The sequence below is a fragment of the Pongo abelii genome, chromosome 6, assembly GCF_028885655.2.
Source record: "Pongo abelii isolate AG06213 chromosome 6, NHGRI_mPonAbe1-v2.0_pri, whole genome shotgun sequence".
NCBI classification, from domain to species: Eukaryota; Metazoa; Chordata; class Mammalia; order Primates; family Hominidae; genus Pongo; species Pongo abelii.
Window position 1 is genome coordinate 146,780,103 of NC_071991.2, and position 22,221 is coordinate 146,802,323.

The 22,221-nt window shown below is 51.6% G+C and overlaps 1 protein-coding gene across 2 annotated transcripts in view; it reads left to right on the forward strand.

Moving 5' to 3' along the window:
* The window catches only part of ZNF282 (zinc finger protein 282), a 31,299-nt gene extending 12,485 nt beyond the window's left edge, over positions 1-18,814 (forward strand). For both annotated transcript variants that reach the window (XM_002818634.5, XM_063726194.1), the window contains exons 5-8: positions 2,679-2,798; positions 4,444-4,557; positions 5,787-5,900; positions 16,469-18,814. In XM_002818634.5, the coding sequence (XP_002818680.4) occupies positions 2,679-2,798; positions 4,444-4,557; positions 5,787-5,900; positions 16,469-17,304 (1,184 nt within the window). In that variant the 3' untranslated portion in view covers positions 17,305-18,814. The remainder of the gene's footprint in view (positions 1-2,678; positions 2,799-4,443; positions 4,558-5,786; positions 5,901-16,468) is intronic.
* Positions 18,815-22,221: the final 3,407 nt, after the last annotated feature.

Consider the following 22,221-nt stretch of genomic DNA (forward strand, 5'->3'; position numbering starts at 1 on the left):
GCGGCTCACCTGCAGGCTCGCCCTGCAAGCCGCTTGCCTCACTCAAGAAGGAATCTTAAGCCTGAGGAAATCGGGCCTCCTGAGCACATCACACTTGATGAGCTCTTGCTGGGGTGGAAAGGGTGGAAGGCCCTAGGGTTCTAGGCCTGCCTCTGCCTTGGAAATCTTTCCTCAGGGTCAGCTTTCCTGAGCATTGTTGGACTAGGTGAAATCTGGTGCTCAAACTGTGTTCTCTACCTCACTGGAGGAACTTTTGCCTGTCTGGGTCCTCTATCCTCCCTTGTTTTTTTGTTTTTTGTTTCTTTGAGACGGAGTCTCACTCTGTGGTTCAGGCTGGAATGCAGTGGTGCAATCTCAGCTCACTGCAACCTCCGCCTCCCAGATTCAAGTCTGCAACCTCAGCCTCCCGAGTAGCTGGGACTACAGGCATACACCACCACGCCCAGCTAATTTTTGTATTTTTAGTATGGATGGGGTTTCGCCATGTTAGGCAGGCTGGTCTTGAACTCCTGACCTCAAGTGATCCACCCGCCTCGGCCTCCCAAAGTGCTAGGATTACAGGCGTGAGCCACCATGCCCGGCCGTGTCCTCCCTTGTTTTTAAGCGGAGAACATTTTCCTGAAACTCATCTTAGAATGCAGCTCTCAAGGCCACACTCTCCCCTCCTCCCATTCCCAATCTTTCCTTTTTATTGAGATGTGATTTACAGACCATAATATTTACTTTTTTAAAGAATGTAATTCAGTGGCTCACAAAGTCATGCAACCAAAATCATTATCTAATTCCAGAACATTTCTACCATAAGAAACCCGGCACCTGGCAGGGCATGGTGGCTCATGCCTGTAATCCTAGCACTTTGGGAGGCCGAGGTGGGCGGATTAGCTGAGGTCAGGAGTTCAAGACCATCCTGGCCAACAAAGAGAAACCCCATCCCTACTAAAAAATACAAAAAATTAGCCGGGTGCAGTGGCATGCACCTGTAATTCCAGCTACTCGGGAGGCTGAGGCAGGAGAATCGCTGGAACCCGAGAGGTGGAGGTTGCAGTGAGCGAAGATTGCGTCACTGCACTCCAGCCTGGGCTACAGAGGGAGGCTTCATCTCGAAAAAAAAAAAAAAAAAAAAGAGGGCCGGGTGCGGTGGCTCACGCCTGTAATCCCAGCACTTTGGAAGGCCGAGGAGGGCGAATCACGAGGTCAGGAGATCGAGACCATCCTGGCTAACACGGTGAAACCCTGTCTCTACTAAAAACACAAAAAATTAGCCGGGCATGGTGGTGGGCGCCTGTAGTTAGTCCCAGCTACTCAGGAGGCTGAGGCAGGAGGATGGTGTGAACCCGGGAGGTGGAGCTTGCAGTGAGCCGAGATCACACCACTGCACTGCACTCTAGCCTGGGAGACAGACTCCGTCTCAAAAAAAAAAAAAAAAAAAGAAACCCCACACCCACAAGAAGTCCTTCCCTGCTCCCTTTTACCCCCCGCCCCTGGGAACCACTAATTGACTGTCCGTATCTATGGATTTGCCTGTCCTGGACATTTACTCTAAATGGCTCCTTCCCTGTCTTCATCAAGCACTGCAGAAGTTTAAGGTCAGCAGCAGTAGTAACAGCACCTAGTTTTATGGGGTAGCTTTTTACATGTGAAGCACTGTAATCTCAACAGTTTCAGTTGGTTATCAAACCATCACTGAGCATGAGACAGAACAGGGATCACTGTGTCCTTTTTGTAGATGAAAAGGGTAGACCGGAACCCAGAGAGGCTAAATGACTCATCCACTGAGTTGGTGCGGCGTTGAAGCCAGGATCCCAGTCTTCGTATTCTTTGTCTTCTCTCTTTCCTGGTGCCTGAGCCTCCTCTTGCAGCAGGGGGCGCCATCAGAAGAAGAGGCCCTGTTTGCATGCTGGGCTTCTGTGTAGAGGCTATGTCCTTGTCTTTTATGCACAGTGAGTCCTCACTTAATGTCATTGATAGGGTCTTGGAAACTGTGGCTTTAAAATGACATATAACACAACCAATTTTTCTTTCTCATCAATGTTATAACTAAACATCATAGAAGCAAATGACGTTATTCGAGGATCTGCTATGTGTCATTTCACTTGAACTCACTGTTTCCAAGAACCTGTTGACGACAGTGAGACTGGCTGTATAAGGAGGTTGTGCACTATCTGTCCAACAATAGAGCTTAGTTGTGCCTTTTTGCCCATCCCGGCTTCTCACAAATCATATATATACACGTGTGTGTGCATCTGGCCTCAACCTGGCCAGCTCTTTCTGACTGGGATGACAAACAAGGACTAATGACTCCCACAGAGAGGTCGAACTTGTGGCCCAGTCCTGATTAGGACCCAGCCAGTTACACAGCTCTAGGTTATTTCTGAATTCTCTCTTCAGCGTCATCACCCCTCATTTTGCTGCTTGCCTAGCCCTTTTTCTTGAATGTTGGCTTCCTCTCTGCTCCTGAGACCTTCTGCTCCTCAGGGTCCCCCATGGCTCCAACAGGGACCCGAGATCCCTGTCTTCTCCCCTGGCAAGTGCTGTCAGCCGTGCTTCTGAGCCCAGAATGTCCTGGTGACCAGCATGCAGAAAAAAAGACAAAGCAATGTCATTCTCTGTTCCCAGGAGCAGAGCTCCTGGTGCCTGCAGAAAAAAAGACACAAAGCAATGTCATTCTCTGTCCCCAGGAGCAGAGTCCCTGGTGCCTGTGCAGGATGCGTCTTCCCAGGTGAAGCGTGAGGACACCCTGTGTGTCCGGGGTCAGCGGGGCCTGGAGGAAAGAGCCATCCCCACGGAATCCATTACCGGTGAGTGAGCCAAGCAGCTGTCCACACCAGGGAGGGGAGGGGAGGGGAGAGGGTTAGCATGGTCTGCCAGCCCCCAGAGTTAGCTGTTGCATGTGCCAGGCCAGAGGGCTGAGCTCGAAATGGAAGGGCTGTGCATCCAGGGCTGGGCTGAGCCAGGATTCCTCCAGGGGACACAGACGTGGCAAACAGCATTGACAATTTGCTGGTACACCTGGGCTCAGCGTGTTCTGTTTCCTCTCTTCCTCAGATCTGTTTTTAACTATTCCATCCTCCCCTTTAGAAACAATATCCTGGCAGAAGTACTAAGTGTAAGGCTTCATGGGTGGGGGAATAGGGAGGTCAGGAAGACCTGTTGTTCCCTGACCAGGAAGGCCTTTCATTGTTTTAAACAAGTATTTATGGGCTGCTACCTCTGTGCCAGGCACCCACATACCTGCGGTCCTGTGAGGGACCTCCTCTTAGCTGGCATTGCAGCTGGACTCTGTCGTAGGTGAGAACTCTGTTAGAGCAGATGTATGTATCAATCAGAGTTCTCCAGAGAAACAGGACCTGTAAGGGTGTGTGTGTAAAAGAGAGATTTATTTTATATTAAGGAATTGGCTTGTGATTGTGGAGGCTGGCAAGTCCAAAATTTACAGGGCAGGCCAGCAGGTTAGAGACCCAGGGAATCGCTGATGTGGCTGCTCAAGCCTGCAGGCAGAATTCCCTCTTCCTTGGGGGAGGTCTGTCTTTTCTCTTAGGCCTTCAGCTGGTTGATGAGGCCCGCCCACATCATAGAGGGCAATCTGCTTGACTCAAGTCTACTGACTTACATGTTCAAATCTCATCTAAAAATATACCTTCATAGAAACAGCTAAATAATGTTTGACCAAATATCTGGGTACCGTGGCCGAGCCAAGTTGACATATAAAATCAACAATCATGAGACATATTAACATACTGTAGCCCTTTACTTATCCACAGGTTAGAGCTCCACAAACCTCATCCCCCCCCTTAGTCAGAGCCTCACACCCATAGGTAAGTGCTCATAGTGTCTGGGTAGAGGAAAGCCCGTTCAGTTGTCATCAGGCATGACCCTTGAAAGCATCACAGTATTAGGATTTTTAAGGAGATCTTTAAGAGATAAGAAGACAATAAGGGGTAATTAGGTTTCAGAGACTCTGTAGAAGAAAATATAGGGTCTTTTTCTTACATCTTAGAAAAATCTCATTCAAAAGATTTAAAGGCTTCTTGTAACATTACTTTATACCCCATAAACATATACAAATATAATTTGTCAATATATAATTTTAAAAAATGGCTTTCTGGAAGTTGTCATCTTTCCAGAGGAAATACCTCTTTCCATAGTGGTCTCAGCACCAGAATAGGAAGCTCATTCTAAGGAGATTTAAGTTCCTGCCACACAGAAAGGCTCTTTCTTAAAGACTGTAATGTCACTCCCCTACAGCATCCTCTTATTTGCAGCAAAAGCTCCGTTAATTGGGGCCAAGCTGACTTCAACCTTTAGTTAATGAGACTTATGTAATTGTACCTGACGTTTAGGGGAAAGAGATAATTGCATGAAATCCGAGATTTACTCAAAACACAAACTTGCAGGAGATTTCGCATCTTCTAACACCTTTGCCGCTCTTGTTCCCGTGAGTAGACTCCCCAATTTCTGCCCAGGACCTCTTGTCCCGGATTAAACAGGAGGAGCATCAGTGTGTGTGGGATCAGCAGGATTTGGCAGACAGAGATATTCCCACGGATCCCAATTCAGGTGAGAACAAGGTCAGAATGAATATTGAGGGCAACAAGCGTTTTTCAAAAGGAATCATTAAATTAATAATTTATTGTGTCTATGCAACTGATACTAAAATTACTTCAGTGCTGATTTTTTGTTTTTTGAGATGGAGTCTTGCTCTGTAGTTCAGGCTGAAGTGAAGTGCTGTGATCTCAGCTCACCGCAACCTCCGTTTCCCGGGTTTAAGCAATTCTCCTGCCTCAGTCTCCTGAGTAGCTGAGGTTACAGGCATGTGCCACCACACCTGGCTCATTTTTTGTATTTTTAGTAGAGATGGGGTTTCACCATGTTGGTCAGGCTGGTTCTGAACTCCTGGCCTCAAATGATCTGCCCACCTCAGCCTCCTAAAGTGCTGGGATTACGGGCATGAGCCACCGTGTCCGGCCATTCAGCACTGATTTTTGAACAATAAAAACAACCAAAAAGCATCTAAAAGCTGCGTATATTTCTGTGTCAGAAAATCATTTACATTTTCTGGAATTTCTCTTGAGTGAATACTAGTTAGAAGTTTCCCAAGAAACTTGTAGGGAAGGTCTAGGTATTCAGGGAGGCATAAAAGAACAATGGAAGCCCCACCTGCCCACGACCTATGTGTGTGTCCGTGTGTTTGCGGAGTTGAGGAGTCCAGTGTCATTGCCTGGTAGTTAGGACACAAGTCTCATCCTACCCACCATACCAGGGAGAGAGGGTGAGAAGTTGAATCTAGGATTCCTTGTACTTCGTCAACTTCACCACAGAGAAATTGAGGGGACCCAGGGCAGAGGGAAAGAGGGGCCTTCCTGCTTCACTGTGGTTCTTATCAGTGACCTCTGGTTGCGGCCTCTGCCATCGCTGGTTTCTAAGTCATACCTGTTAGCCATGACCCTGAGGGCCATTATCTGGGGCTTTCTTCTGGCCTGTCCTGTCCCCATGGGTTCCTCTGGGGCTAAGTGGCAGAGCTGGGAGATCTGGGTTTTAATCCTGGCCCTGCCACTGCACAGACCTTGGGCTAAGTCTCCTTCTGGCCAACTCGAAATGCAGCGAGCAGTGAGAGTCCATTTAGGAAGGGGCTTACGAGGGTAAGGAGGATGGCCTGGAAATGCAACACCGATACCAAAACACGCCCTGCAGGTTGCAGCCGCCGCATGGGATGGTTTTCAAATCTTTGATGGGAGGCCGAATGGAACTGAACAAAATCTAAGACTGCCTTCTTTCCATGTCAACAGAGTCTCTCATCTCAGCACATGACATTTTGTCATGGATCAAGCAGGAGGAGCAGCCATACCCATGGGGACCACGCGACTCAATGGATGGAGAGCTCGGATTAGACTCTGGCCCTAGTGAGTAATGTCCCCACCTAGACCCTGGGGTTTCTTCTCTGGAGCTGTACAGCTGAAGCCTGGACGAAGGCTGGTCCTTTTCTCAGCTCACCCCTCGTAGGGTGATGTTCTGTTGATGGCAGCCTTTCAAAGTTCTGCACCAAAGCACTCCCGTTCTTTTTGGAGTGTGATAATTGTATTAGCTCCGTAGGACTGTCATAACAGGGTACCACAGGCTGGGCAGCTTCAACAATAGAAATTTATTCTCTCACAGTTCCACAGGTTGAAAGTCCAAAATCAAGGGGTGGGCTGGGCCTTGCTCCCTCTGAAGTCTGTAGGGGATTCCTCCCTCGCCTCTCCCAGCTTCTGGTGGGTGCGGGGAACCTCTGGCACTCCTTGGCTTGTAGATGTGTTGCTGCAAGCCTCTGTTGTCACATGGCGTTCCCTTGTGTCTGTCCTCACGTGCCATCTTATAGACACCAGTCATATTGGATCAGGGCCACCCTACTCTAGTATGACCTCATCTTAACTAACTACGTCTGCAATGACCCCGTTTCCAAATAAGGTCACATTCTGAAGTCCTGGGGGTTAGGACTTCAACATATTTGGTGGGGGAGGGGGAGGGCACAATTTAACCCTTTATGGCAGGGAGGGGAGGAAGGGAGAGGGGCCGGGAGATTGCTGAGCCAGTGTGCCCGAGGCAGTTGATAGCAGCAGGTGGCTCACATGCTGGAAGACACTAGCCAGGCTGCACACCATGGCTCACACCCTTGATCCCAGCACTTTGGGAGGCTGAGGCGGAAGGATCTCTTGAGCTCAGGAGTTTGAAACTAGCCTGGGCAACATAGTGAGACCCACAGGGTCTACAAAAAAATTAACAAATTAGCCAGGCGTGGTGACTTATGCCTGTGGTCCCAGCTACTGTGGAGGCTGAGGTGAGAGGATCGCTTGAGCCTGGGAGGTCATGGCTGCAATGAGCCACGCTTGCACCACTGCACTCCAGCCTGGGCGAGAGCGAGATCCTGTCTCAAAAAAACCTGAAAGAAAACACAAAAAATACTAGCAGAAGTACCCCAGGCATCCGTGAGCTACCATCCCGGAGTCACTGATGAACACACTGAAGCTCAAAGAGAAAGGGAGGATTGTTTTCCCAACAGGTATGGAACCAAATGTCTCACCAGACTTGGGTCTCTTGGGTCTTTCTGAAGCTCCACTTATTGACCTGTGACCCTAGGCATATGTTTATGGATTGTTGAACACTCTTAGCTCAGGCTAATATTCCTCGCTAAAACCCAGTACCATCCCCTTGCCCTCAACATGGCTGACCTGGTGTCTTCTGGCTGGTGGAAGGGTTAACGGAATAGCTGAATGTGTGTTCCCTGTCCGTATTTCCTGACATCTTTTTTTTTTTTTTTTTTGAGACAGAGTCTCACCCTGCCGCCCAGGCTGGAGCGCAGTGGTGTGATCTAGGCTTACCACAACCTCCGCCTACTGGGTTCGAGCAATTCTTCCACCTCAGCCTCCCGAGTAGCTGACATTACAGGCGCGTGCCACCATGTCTGGCTAATTTTTGAATTTTTAGTAGAGACGAGGTTGCACCATGTTGGCCAGGCTGGTTGCGAACTCCTGACCTCAGGTGATCCGCCCACCTTGGCCTCTCAAAGTGCTGGGATTACAGGCATGAGCCACTGTGCCCAGTGCTGACATCTTGAAAGAGCTTAAACTTTACGTAAGAGCGGAGGACATGGGTTGTTTCTGGTTCTGAACAGCCATTTCAAACTCAGGCAAGCGGATCACACTCTCTATAAGACAAACTTAGTCCTAGAAGAGCCAGTGTGGGCCTGGAGGAGTTGGCAGGAGCGAGATAGGAACAATGTATGTCCTTATTTCAAGTAGAATTGAAAGCGGTCCTCTTTGTAACTGCTGACTTGGTGGGATGAGATGGGGGAAGCCAGGAGACTGGCGGTGAGCACCGGAAGAAAGCCAACTCCACCTCTTCCTCCACAGCTGGTAGGCTACCATTGCTAGCCCTGGCCCGAAGGCATAGGAACTAGTGCATCTGACCTGGGGCCAGGAAAGTCTGCCCAAACCCTTCCTTATCCCTCAGTGCTGTCTTCTGATTCTTCCCAGTTGGCTAGGAGCGTGTGGGCCTGGAGGAGCCTGTTCTTGGGGACTTGTGCTGTGTGGAAAGCAGTCTAGGAAGGCCCATGGAGAACTTCCAAGGATTTGCAAAGGACCCAACCATTTTCCTACTTAAGTTTGGATATCATAGAATGATATGCCTCATGTTGTTTTATCTTTTTTTTGTTTGTTTAAAGACAGGGTCTCACTCTGCCGCTCAGGCTGGAGTGCAGTGGTGTGATCCTGGCTCACTGCAGCCTCGATTCCTAGGTTCAAGCGATGCTCCTGCCTCAGCCTCCCAAATAGCTGGGGCTACAGGCATGCACCACTGTGCCTCACTAATTTTTTTAAATGTTTTGTAGAGATAGGGTCTTGCTATATTACCCATGCTGGTCTGAACTTCTGGCCTCAAGCAATCCTCCCACCTGGGCCTCCCAAAGCTCTGGGATTACAGGCAGGAGCTACCAGGCCCAGCCCATGTTATTTTATATTTGAGGGACCTTTGAACCCTAGCATTTGGGAGGAAATGCACAGAATTTAGGAGACCGGAGTATCTGGAAATGGTTCTCTTGCCTGCCCAGTCACGACAGCCTCTTAACAGAACCTCTGTTCTTTCTCCCAAAGTGAGCCTGCTTCCTATTTATCAGTGTTGGAATTTGACACTGGCCTGTCATCTGTGGTTTCTTTGAGGTTTAAAACCAACCTAGTATTGTGGTTGCCAGGGACAGTCAGACTGGTAGACATGCTATTATGTGGAAGAGTCTTCTGGAAAGGGTATGGAGGGGAGAAGAGTCAGGGTAGAGAACACAGTGCAGACATGGGATACCTGTCCCTGCCAACTTCCTTCTCCAGCCCTGGGTATGTAAGACGGAAATAACTGGTATCCGCTTGACTCAAAGGCAGACCTCAACCCAATTGGATATTACATTCTTGTAAAAGGGACTCCTGAATTTATTTATTAATGAGTGTGTACTGAGTCTCTGCTCTCAGCATGGTAGTGTAAGACAAGAAGATTCAGTTTGCCCAGAGTTAATGTACATCAGTGCCTCCACTGAAGCAGGAAGCGTAGCTAGGACTCTGGAGTCCAGTGGCTAAAAGGGGCTTCTGGAGTGAGAGGTGGTCAGGATCCTGAAGCTGGGCCACCATTCCCAGATGCCAACACCCACAGAATATGACGTGAAAGCACCCTCTTGAAATTCCCACATTATTCACTGCATTGGGTTAAAACAGTGGTTCCAACCTTTCATAGTTTATATTTTTTTAGCAGGTATTTACTTAGTGCCTGCTATGTGTTGCACAGTATTGTAAGCACTTAGAGTCAGCAGTGAAGGGCCAGGTGTGGTAGCTCAGGCCCGTAATCCCGGCACTTTGGGAGGCCAAGGCAGGTGGATCACCTGAGGTCAGGATTTCGAGACCAGCCTGGCCAACATGGTGAAACTCCATCTCTACTAAAAGTACAAAAAAAAACCAAAACAACTAGCCAGGAGTGGTAGGGTGGTGGGCACCTGTAATTCCAGCTACTTGGGAGGCTAAGGCAGGAGAATTGCTTGAATCCAGGAGGCGGAGGTTGCAGTGAGCCAAGATTGTCCCCCTGCACTACAGCTTGGGTGGCAGAGTAAGGCTCTGTCTCAAAAAAAAGAAAAATTGGCAGTGAAGAAAGACCTTTTCTTCTGTGGAAGGAGGATGAATAAGCAGGCCAGCAAGCAGGCAAGGTAAAGCCAGGGTGCAGCAATGCTCTGAGAACAATGGCAGGGAGAACAGGAAGGGGTGCGGACATGAGGCAGAGCAACGGCAGAGTGGTCAGGAAAGGCCTCCGAGGGGAAGCGGTGCCTGACTGAGTGTGCCCTTGGCAGTGGGAAGGAGCCGGCCGTGGGGCTGCAGGGGGAAGAGAAGACCAAGAAGAGGGAAGTGAGGGCAGGGCCATGGAGGCTTTGGGGAGGAGGATGGAGCCGTAGACTGAGGCACCTGAACGTGTATGACCTATGGGACAAGTTAGAGTTTGGATTTTATTCTTACAAGAAAGGAGACTAGGCCGGGTATCATGGCAGGCACCTGTAATCCCAGCTGCTCGGGCGGCTGAGGCATGAGAGTCCCTTGAACCCAGGAGGCGAAAGTTGCAGTGAGTGGAGATCATGCCACTGCACTCCAGCCTGGGTAACAAAGCGAGACCCTGTCTCAAAAACAAAAAAAAAAGAGAGAGAGAGAGAGAGACTAATAAAGAGTATGAAATCGGACATGATCTGGTTTACATTTTTATAGGATTTCAGGAGTGGATTGGCGGGGGATGTGGAGCCATGTCTGAGGCTCATGCATTTGATGCAGACCAGGTGGAGAGATGCTGGTGGTCAGAGCTGGGGTAGCAGCAGTGCACACGGAGAGAAAGGACAGATTCAGATGCACTTTGGGAGTGTCACTCGGGTTGCCTGTGGGGGCTGCGGAATCAAGAATGACTCCTGGGTCTGGGTCCTACAGAACTAGGTGAATGGTAGTACTGTGTGCTGAAGTGCCAAGCCCTGGAAAAGAACCTGTGTTGCTGGTTCTAGTTTGGAGTCAAGAGTTCTAGTTTGGACCTATTAAAACTTGAGGTGACACTCAAGTAGCAGATCAAGTAGGTGAATATAGGAATCTGGAGTTCAAGAGAGAGCTTGGGGATAGACTTATTTGGGAGTTACAGGTTGCAGTGACTTCCAACATCAGCGACCTGGAATTGGCCAAACCTCACAGGTTGAGGGCTCGGGCCTCCACAGGACTGTTCTCTCTTCAGACACCAGCCGCAAATTTGGGGGTTCTAGGCCACCCTCACTTCTGACCAGCTGGCTACAAATTCTGGGCTTCCCATCACCCCATCATAATTTGCTAGAATGACTCATAGAACTCAGGAAAGTGCTATATATATCATTACAGTTTTATCACAGCAAAAGGATTCAAATCAGAGCTAGCCAAAAGGAGACCCATAAGGCTAGGTCTGGGATGGTCCTAAGCTGAAATTTCCATTGTTCCCTCCCAGTGGAGTCAGGATGTGTCACCCTCCCAGCATGTCAATGTGTGAAAATATGCAGAGCATTGCCAACCAGGGAAGTTCACTGAGCTTTGGCGTTCCGAGTTTCTGTTGGGGCTTCTTTATATAGATATGATTGATTGAATCATTAGCCATGAAGTTCAGCTCAGTCTCCCGCCCCTTTCCCTCCCTGGAGGTTGGGCCTCAAACCCTAACCCTTTAGTCACGTGCTTGGTCTTTTCAGCATGGCAGCCCCATCCTTTGTCATCTCCTTAGCTTAAACTCTGTAAGAGCCCACGATGAATAACAAAGGCACCCCTGTCACTTGGAAAATCCAGAGATTTAGAGGCTCCTTCCCAGGAACCAGGGACAAAGGCCAGTCAAGTTATTACACTTAGGTTGTTGAGAACTATATGAGTTCTAGGGACAGTGTAAACAAAGAATTAAAGAGATCTTAGCTCTGAGCATGGCAGAAAACCAGAGGAGCAAGGTGTTACAGAGGCTGGGAGAAGAGAATCTCTTGGGGAGGGTTAACTATGTCAGACACCCATGAGTGGTTGCATATGCAGGACAGGGAAGAGGCTGGTGGATTTGGCAGGTTGGAAATTGTTGGTGATCTCGACAAACGTTTTTCAATGGAGGTTGGGTGCGGTGGCTCACACCTGTAATCTGAGCACTTTGGGAGGCCGAGGCAGGTGGATTATTTGAGGTCGAGAGTTCGAGACCAGCCTGGTCAACATAGAGAGACCCTGTCTCTACTAAAAATACAAAAATTAGCCAGGCATGGTGGCAGTCACCTGTAATCCCAGCTACTTGGGAGGCTGAGGCAGGAGAATCGCTTGAACCTGGGAGGTGGAGGTTGCAGTGAGCAGAGATTGTGTCACTGCACTCCAGCCTGGGCAACAGAGCAAGACTTGGTCTCAAAAACGAGGAAGTTTTTCAGTGGAATGGCAAGGGTGCATGCCTGATTGGAATCATCTAAAAAGAATGGGAGGTGAAGAAGTGGTAAGGGCAAGTGCAGTGACTCTTGATGAGTCTTACTATGAAAAGGAACAGAAATGACATGTGAGGAGCTGGGGCAGGGGTCACGCAGGCCTAGGGAGGGGGTTCTTTTAAGGTGGGAGATAACTAGACCATTGTCTCAGGTCAGATGCTCCCAACTACTTTAGAACCCTGATTCAAACTGCCTTAAAGAATAAAGAAGCTGGGCGCGGTGGCTCACGCCTGTAATCCCAGCACTTTGCAAGGCCAAGACGGGCGGATCATGAGGTCAGGAGATCGAGACCATCCTGGCTAACACGGTGAAACCCTGTCTCTACTAAAAATACAAAAAAATTAGCCTGGCGTAGTGGCGGGCGCCTGTAGTAGCAGCTACTTGGGAGGCTGAGGCAGGAGAATGGCGTGAACCCAGGAGGCGGAGCTTGCAGTGAGCCGAGATCACGCCACTGGACTTCAGCCTGGGCAACTGAGCCAGACTCCGTCTCCAAAAAGAATGAAGAAATTTCTTCTCTTATGTAACTAGAAGTCCTAAGGTAGGTCAGGTTCAGGCTTAGTTGATTCAAAGACTCAGCATGTTTTCAAGGACCCAGGTTCTTTCCAACTCCTTGCCTGACCATCCTCGGTGTGGCTTCATCCTCAGGCTGGTAGCACGGCAGCTGCAGCTGTCCCAAGCGTCACATCCAGACATGAGTGTACAGGAAAGCCCGTCTTTTCCTGCACACTCTAAGGAGTGAGGAAATCTTTCCAGAAGCCTCCCAGCAAACTTCCCCTACCCTACTGACCATAACTAGGTTACATGCTTGCATGTGAATCACTTACCAGCCAGTGACTGGAAAGGAAGAGCCCTCATGGCCATGCATGGGTCGGGGGGTGGGAGGGGGTAGGGTAGAGGAGGAAGGATGACGTAATCGTTCCAGACTGGAAAAGTAAAACCCACTAGAGACATGGGCCAGGATGCCGGGCTGTGTGGAGGCCCCTGGAGGGTTTTTTTTTTTTTTTTTTGAGACAAGGTTTCACTCTGTCACCCAGGCTGGAGTACAGTGGCGCGATCACGGCTCACCGCAGCCTCGACCTCCCAGGTTTAAACAATCTTCTTGCATCAGTCTTCTGAGTAGCTGGGACCAAAGGCGTGTGTCACAGTGCCTAATTTTTAAATGTTTTTTTGTAGAGATGGGGTCTCGCTAGGTTGCCTAGACTGGTCTCAAACTCCTGGGCTCAAGCAATCCTTCTGCCTTGGCCTCCCAATGTGCCAGGATTACAGGCATGAGCCACTGTGCCTGGCCAGCTTGTGCAGTTTTTCAGCTGCCTGAGTGCAGTCACAGGACTGGAGTTCTCCAGGCAAGCACAACGGAGGAGCAAAGGCAATCATGGTGCCCTAGCAAGTGCCTGGGCTGCTGGGCCTGGAGAGCCAAGTTGCGTCAGAAGACAGAAAAAGGTTGGAGGTGGAGGGCGTGGCGGGATGGTGAGAACGTGGATCGAGGTTCACACTGGGTTGGAAGAATGGTCAGAGTAGGACTGTCTTAGGTGGGCTTCCTGGGAGACAGCCCCTGGGAGTTTATGTGCATATAGTTTCTTTGCAAGTCCTCTGGGAATAACACCTGGGAAGGAGTGAGAACAGCAGGACTGGGTAGACAGAGAAGCAAATAACACCCGGGAAGGAGTGAGAACAGCGGGACTGGGTAGACAGAGAAGCAAATAACACCCGGGAAGGAGTGAGAACAGCGGGACTGGGTAGACAGAGAAGCAAATAACACCCGGGAAGGAGTGAGAACAGCGGGACTGGGTAGACAGAGAAGCAAATAACACCCGGGAAGGAGTGAGAACAGCGGGACTGGGTAGACAGAGAAGCAAATAACACCCGGGAAGGAGTGAGAACAGCGGGACTGGGTAGACAGAGAAGCAAACACCCTCAGTGCCGTAGCCACAGAGGCCACAGCGATCTCCCGGGATTCTCTGGAGCTGGGATGACCCTTCCCAGGCATCCTGCACTGACGTGAAGAGAATTCTTTTGGCCTCTGCACCTGGCCAGTGTGTCCTGCAGAGATGGTTCTCTGCCAGGTCAGTTTTGATTGAGACAGAGAAGGAGGGCGGGCCCAGTCTATATAAGGACAGACCTCAGTCAAACACCAACGAATATAGGAGGGCTGGGTGGAAACATGGCAGATGTGGCCTGGGAAGTGGCCTCCGGGGAGCGGTTGGGTCCTAGGCAGAGGGGTGTGAGCACGGAGAAGAGAAAAGGATGCCAAGAAGAGGTGGGAGGCCGTCTCTTCAGAGCTCTTCCACAGGCTTCCCCTAAACTGGGGAGCAGGGCTTCTCTAGGGAGAAAGGAATTCAAACTGAAGACCAGGTAGGTGATGGAGCGTGAGGCATGAGAACCACTGGGTTGGGGGGCAGGGTGGGTGGGAGGCGGAAGGACTGGGCCTGACGTCACCATTCTGATGCTCAGAGCCTGGGCTTTGTCTCCCACTGCCCCCCAAGGTGGTGGAGAACCGTGCACTTGGAGGAAAGCGGGCAAGAACTGCGTTTCCTGGGGTGGTAGGCTGGGCGGCCGCTGCCACGAGTGCAAGGAGGGCCTCTCACGGTGCTGCCAAGGTCCAGGTGGGTCAGGTGCCAGGGTGGGACTCACATGTCCCAGCTGCCCACACCTGCCCAAGTCAGATGCCCCACATGCTTAGTGGAAACATGACTGCCAACCCGTCTGATGCTTATGTTTCCAGCTCCCTGCATTCCATTCCTGTGGGCCTCTAGATGGTTTTCACCTTGGATAAAATTCTTTCCTTCCCATTGAGACATTGTCCTGAGATAAAAGTGAGCATTGGCAGTGTGTGTGCTGGCTCACATCTGTAATCCCAGCACTTCCCATGGAGACATTGTCCTGAGATGAAAGTGAGCATTGGCAGTGTGTGTGCTGGCTCACATCTGTAATCCCAGCACTTCTCATGGAGACATTGTCCTGAGATAAAGTGAGCATTGGCAGTGTGTGTGCGGGCTCACACCTGTAATCCCAGCACTTCCCATGGAGACATTGTCCTGAGATAAAGTGAGCATTGGCAGTGTGTGTGCGGGCTCACACCTGTAATCCCAGCACTTCCCATGGAGACATTGTCCTGAGATAAAGTGAGCATTGGCAGTGTGTGTGCTGGCTCACATGGAGACATTGTCCTGAGATAAAGTGAGCATTGGGAGTGTGTGTGCTGGCTCACACCTGTAATCCCAGCACTTTGGGAGGCCAAGGTGGGAGGATTGCTTGATCCCAGGAGTTGGAGACCAGCCTGGGCAACATAGTGAGACACTGTCTCAACAAATTTTTATTTTTTATTTTTTATTTTTATTTATTTATTTTTTGAGTCAGAGTCTCACTCTGTCGCCGGGCTGGAGTGCAGTGGCGGGATCTCAGCTCACTGCAATCTCCGCCTCCCAGGTTCAAGTGATTCTCCTGCCTCAGCCTCCTAAGTAGTTGGGACTACAGGTGCGTGCCACCACGCCCAGCTAATTTTCGTATTTTTAGTAGAGATGGGGTTTCACCATGTTGGGCAGGATGGTCTCGATCTCTTGACCTCGTGATCCACCCACCTCGGCCTCCCATAGTGCTGGGATTACAGGCGTGAGCCACTGCGCCTGGCCTTTTAAAATTGTATTTTATTTATTTACTTTTTTGAGAGACAGACTTTCGCTCTTGTTGCCCAGGCTAGATGCCTGGGCCAGTGCAATGGCAAGATCTCAGCTCACTGCAACCTCCGCCTCCCCGGTTCAAGCGATTCTCCTGCCTCAGCCTCCTGAGTAGCTGGGGCCACCACTCCCGGCTAATTTTGTATTTTTAGTAGAGACGGAGTTTCTCCATGTTGGTCAGGCTGGTCTCCAACTCCTGAACTAAGGTGATCCACCCACCTCAGTCTCCCAAAATGCTGGGATTACAGGCGTGAGCCACTGCGACCGTCCGAAAAGATTTGTTTTTTTAATTAGCTGGGCCTGGTGGCGCGTGCTTATGGTCCCAGCTACTTGGCAGGCTGAGGTGGGAGGATCACTTGAGCCCAGGAAGTCAAGGCTCCAGTGAGCCGTGATCTCACCAGTGCACTACAGCCTGGGAGACAGAGCCAGACCCTGTCTGGAAACACAAACAAACAAAAAACATTGTCCATCAGACTGCAAGTAAGTCTTGTTGTTTCCGGGAAATTCTGCCTTCCAAAATGACTTCTGGACAGCAGGTCCCCTACCCCTTAGCCCTCAGCGTTCTGGAGGGACTTCCTGTCCTTGCCGCGTGCCACCTGCTTGACCCGTTTCTGGGCTCCACAGCAGGGTGGCTTCGAACAGGTTGAAGGGCCATGTAGATCGTGGTCCAGCACCTTGTGCAATCCCTCGTAGTTAGTGGAACTGAGGCTCAGATAGCATGCTCCCTGGGCCCCCTTCGGGAGCAGTGTGGGATCCTGGCCGAGAACCCATGTCAGCATGTCACTTCTTCCTATCTCCCCAGGTGACAGCCTGCTGATGGTGAAGAACCCACCCCCGGCCCCGCCACAGCCCCAGCCCCAGCCCCAGCCACCGCAGCCGCAGCTGCAGTCGCAGCCCCAGCCCCAGAGCCTGCCCCCGATCGCGGTGGCCGAGAACCTGGGCGGCCCCCCGAGTCGAGGGCTGCTGGACGACGGCTTCCAGGCGCTGCCCGGGGAGCGTGGCTCCGGCGAGGCGCTGCCGGGTGGGGACCGCAGCACCGGGGGCGGCGGGGGCGATGGGGGCGGTGGGGGCGGCGGCGCGGAGGCGGGGACGGGGGCAGGCGGCGGCTGCGGCAGCTGCTGCCCTGGCGGGCTGCGGCGGAGCCTCCTCCTGCACGGCGCCCGCAGCAAGCCCTACTCGTGCCCCGAATGCGGCAAGAGCTTCGGCGTGCGCAAGAGCCTCATCATCCACCACCGCAGCCACACCAAGGAGCGGCCCTACGAGTGCGCTGAGTGCGAGAAGAGCTTCAACTGCCACTCGGGCCTCATCCGCCACCAGATGACGCACCGCGGCGAGCGGCCCTACAAGTGCTCGGAGTGCGAGAAGACCTACAGCCGTAAGGAGCACCTGCAGAACCACCAGCGGCTGCACACGGGCGAGCGGCCTTTCCAGTGTGCACTGTGCGGCAAGAGCTTCATCCGCAAGCAGAACCTGCTCAAGCACCAGCGCATCCACACTGGCGAGCGCCCCTACACGTGCGGCGAGTGCGGCAAGAGCTTCCGCTACAAGGAGTCGCTCAAGGACCACCTGCGCGTGCACAGTGGCGGCCCGGGCCCCGGCGCCCCACGGCCGCTCCCGCAGCCGCCCGAGCGAGACTAGGGCCGGGCTGGGGGAGGGCAGGGCCGGACGGAGTGGACCGGGGGCGGCCTGAGCACCAACCACCTTGCTGGGTGTCCTCGGCCACCGTCTGGAAATCGGCAACAGGCATTGCACTCCGGTTGGGGGTCCCCCAGGGTGGGGCAGGGATCCCCCAGATCTGTCTGGTCTGAATGGACGCCCAGCTCGTCTCTAGGGTGGACCCAGCTGCCGGGGAAGTGCCAGGGGGACCGCGAGAAGCCGAGCGTCCTCGGGCACCGCCCTCACGCCCCCTCGAGTGCCCTGGGACCACTGGGCCACAGATGGTCATCAGGGGAAGCCACCAGGGAGTCCCGAAGCCCTTCCGAGATCAGGAAATCAGGTCCCAAGGTTAGGAGACGCCCTGAAAAAAAGCGAAGGCCGAGGGATGTGCTAAGGGTAACACCTTCATGATGACAACACTGCCTCGCGTTTCAATAGCGCTTTATACTTTTTTAAGTGTTTTCTATCCGTTATCCATTTCACCCTTGGCCTATCCCTCTAAGATAGGTGGAGTAGGATTTTCCTGGTGGCCGAGGAAAGTGAGAGGCAGGTGAGACGGTTCACCCAATCACACGGGAAGGGGCGCGCGCTGCCCAACCGCGCTCAGCGCCTACCTCCGCTGCCCGGGAAGCTGCTGGCCTGGCCCTCTTGGTCTCTCTTCCTTTCCTTGCTCTCACCCACGGACAAAACCAGAAGCGACATGAGGCCAGCTCCTGGGGTTCCTGGGAGCGGGGAACAGATTGGCTACGGAACGCCCCAGGTTGTACATTCAGAGGGCTCTTTCTCCATGGGAGATCCTGGTGCCGCCTCGGCCCCAGCCTGTCCCCAGCCCCTCAATCTGGTGCAGCAGCATCTTGTCACTGCACAACAGTGGCCTGGTCCCCCACAGGCAGCTAGGGCCCCAGGTCAGACCTCACCATGATGATTTGTTCCAGTTTTCCCAGGGCAGAGGGGCGAGGGAGAGGCTTTTGTTGAGAGAGTAGCCGTCATGTGTCTCTTCCCAGCAGCGCCGGGCAAGTGGGTGCTAGAGTCTGAGCCTCAGGCTCTCCTGCCCTGGGCCTCCCAATTGGTGCTATCTGTTACTGCCCGTGCTCACGGACATGGATACAGACCCTGCTGTGCTCCACACCCTGCAGGCGCCTCGGGAAGCGCCCAAAGGATTCCCCTTCAAGTTGGTGCACCTGCTCCATGGCTCCGGGCGCTGCGTCCCGAGGGGCCACAGTCTCCATTTCAGAGTCTTGCATGGCCTGGCACCGGGTGGGGTGGCATGCCCCAGGACCCTTGTTTGTGTCAAAAATGACTTTCCCTGCCCCTGCCGTGGGTCCGGCGTTCCTCCCAGCCGGGATCACAGTGGGCAGCCGGCACCCGGCACCACTTTGGCGAGCGCCCTGCTTCCGCCCTCGCCCTCATCTACGCTGCTCCGCTTTCCTCAGACCCCTTTTTGCCGTGCAAAGGGAATTCCTGACATTAAATAAAAGGTATCCAGATTGCAGACTGCATGTTCACAGAGCTGGGGGTTCTCCAGCTTGCCTACAGTAAAGCCTCAATGAACTGGAATCCAATTCAATGGGGTATTTTTTTTTCTTCATTCTGCTTTTTGAAGGAGACAAATCTTAAAGCAAATTGAGATGAGAAATTAGGGTTCAGTAGAGTTTTGTTAGAGCAGAAGGGGCCGCTCCAGTGATTAGTTGCTGGGGGAGGGGGGTAGTGTGCCACTTTTCAAAAGCGTATGCACAAGGTATTTTCCTAATCCAGATCATGGAAAGGTCAGAATGTTTTTTGGTTGCAGGAGTGTGAGGAGAGGGGAGACGTCACTTGAGACATGGGTTTAAAACACCTGGCCGGGCGCGGTGGCTCACACCTGTATTCCCAGCACTAGGAGGCCGAGGTGGGTGGATCACGAGGTCACGAATTTGAGACCAGCCTGACCAAAATGGTGAAATCCCATCTCTACCAAAAATAGAAAAATTAGCCGGGCATGGTGGCAGGCGCCTGTAATCCCAGCTACTCAGGAGGCTGAGACAGGAGAATCACTTGAACCCAGGAGGTGGAGATTGTAGTGAGTGGAGATCGCACCACTGCACTCCAGCCTGGGCAACAGAGCGAGACTCCGACTCAAAAACAAAACAAAACAAAAACACCTGAGCACGAGGCTCAGTCTGATCCCTTTATTTTACCTTCAAGGGGCTGATTCCCAAGGAGACCTAGTGACTGAGCTAGTGAGAGCCAAGGCTGTGCTTTCCTGTATCCTAGGCTGGTGGATGCCACTGCACAAAGTACCCCTCAGCTACACCATGAGTCACCCCAAGCCCTGGCACAGGTTGCTGGAGCATCCCATAATGAGCCTTATCCCCAGAGCTGATCGGGGATTGGTGACACTCAGGATGTTGGCCTCTGCTGGCTCCCAGGCAGTGAAGATCCTCAGTGAAGACCCTGGAGTCCACATCCTGAAGCAGGACAGGGGTTTTGCTTTGGGGATGGATTTTTATTTTTCTTCTGAGAAAATGTAGTTTATGTATTTATTTAGAGACAAAGTCTTGCTTTGCCATTCAGGCTGAGTGCAGTGGTGCAATCTTGGCTTACTGCAGCCTTGACCTCCGGAGCTGAAGCAATCCGGTTGGGTGTGGTGGCTCATTCATGTAACCCCAGAACTTTGGGAGGCTGAGGTGGGAGGATTGCTTCAGACCAGGAGTTTCAGACTACCCTGCCAACATATCGAGACCCCTGTCTCTAGAATAAAGAAAAAATTTTAAAAACAGAGACAGGCCAGGCATGGTGGCTCACGCCTGTAAGCCCAGCACTTTGGGAGGCCAAGGCAGATGGATTGCCTGAGTTCAGGAGTTCGAGACCAGCCTGGGCAACACGGTGAAACGCCATCTCTACTGAAGTACAAAAAATTACCCAGCCGTGGTAGTGTGCGCCTGTAATCCAAGCTACTCGGGAGGCTGAGGCAGGAGAATCGCTTGAACCCCGGAGGCAGAGGTTGCAGCGAGCTGAAATGGCACCACTGCACTCCAGCCTGGGCAACAGAGCGAGACTCTGTCTCAAAAAAAGAGAGAGACAGGATTTCACTCTGTTGTCCAGGCTGAAGTGCAATGATTCAATCATTGCTTATTGCAGCCACAAACTTCTGGGCTCAAACAGTCTCTTGCCTCAGCCTCCCCAGTGGCTGGGACTATAGGCATGCATGCATCACCACATCTGGCTATTTTTTCTTTACTTTTTGTAGAGATAGGGTCTTGCTATGTTACCCAGGCTGGGCTTGAACTCCTGAGCTCAAGCAACCCTCCCACCTCAGCCTCCCAAAGTGCTGAGATTATAGGTGTGAACTGCTGCACCAGCCTTTTATTTATTTATTTATTTATTTTTTAGATGGAGTCTCACTCTGTTGCCCAGGCTGGAGTGCAGTGGTGCCACTTCAGCTCACTGCAACCTCTGCCTCCTGGGTTCAAGTGATTCTCCTGCCTCAGACTCCGGAGTAGCTGGGATTACAGGCCCCCACCACCATGCCCAGCTAATTTTTGTATTTTTAGTGGAGATGGGGTTTCACCATGTTGGCCAGGCTGGTCTCTAACTCCCGACCTCAAGTGATCCGCCCACCTCGGCCTCCCAAAGTGCTGGGATTACAGGTGTGAATCACCTCGCCCAGCCCAGCCTATTTTTTTAATTGACTTTTAATTTAAAAGTCAATGCAGGCCAGACATGGTGGCTCACACCTGTAATCAGCACTTTGGGAGGCTGAGGTGGGTGGATCACTTGAGGTCAGGAGAGACCAGCCTGGCCAACATGGTGAAACTCCATCTCTACTAAAAACACAAAAATTAGCTGGGCATGGTGGCACACACCTGTAATCCCAGCTACTCAGGAGGTTGAGGCAGGAGAATCGCTTGTACCCGGGAGATGGAACTTGTAGTGAGCCAAGATTGTGCCACTGCACTCCAGCCTGGGTGACAGAGTGAGACTCCATCTCCAAAAAAAAAAAACAAAAAACAAAAAACACACACACAGTGCATGCAATAAAAATTCGGTTAAAAAAAAAAAAAAAAAAGAAAAAAGAGGACACAATAAAGAGTGAAACTCTTTCCTAACACACTTCCTGGAAGTATCCACTGCTGAGAGCTGCATCTGTGTCCTTACAGACCTGTGTTCAATTTCCCAGACATTCAAATTACTTCATTTCAGGATATGCTTTTCTGGGCTTTCTGTCCTCATCAGCCTAGGAAGCTCTAACAGGGACATCTGGATTGTAGCATTCCTTCCTCAGCACTGTACCAGATGATCAGGTACAAGCAGTGCTCTGCAAAGGCTGCTGCTCCAAAAAGCTCAAGAGAGGTAGAACGTTTCCTGAGATGAGTGGACAGCTCAGGGAACTTCATGCTCATGGCCTCCGTTTGTGCCTTACTTTATGGAAAGGGCAAGGCAGGGTGTTAGGAGAATGAGATTGAGGATAGATGGATGGCTGCATTGTTATTGTTTCATGAACACCTATTAGGGAACAAAGAAGAGTAAGACCTAGTCCTTGCCCTCTGGGAGCCTGACATCTAATAGGAGAGAAGGTATTTGTGAGAACCACACTACTAGAAAGCATATGACTGCATGAGGGTGAGGGCTTGAGAAATATATGCCTGATCATCCGGAAGGCTTACCGCAGGACATCCCACTGAGAAGCTGGGAAAATACTGGTCTATAGAAGCCATACTGAGCTACTGATGGCCAAGGCTAAGTCTCCGGTTTCCTGGATCCTGGGCTGGGGGATCCCGCTGCACTAGTGCCCCTCAGCTACACTGTGAGTCACCCCAGCCCCCAGCACAGGCCCTAGGAGAGTCCCATAGGGAGCTCTAACCACAGAGCTGATCAAAGATGGTGACACTCAGGATGCTGGCCTCTGCATTTTGTTCA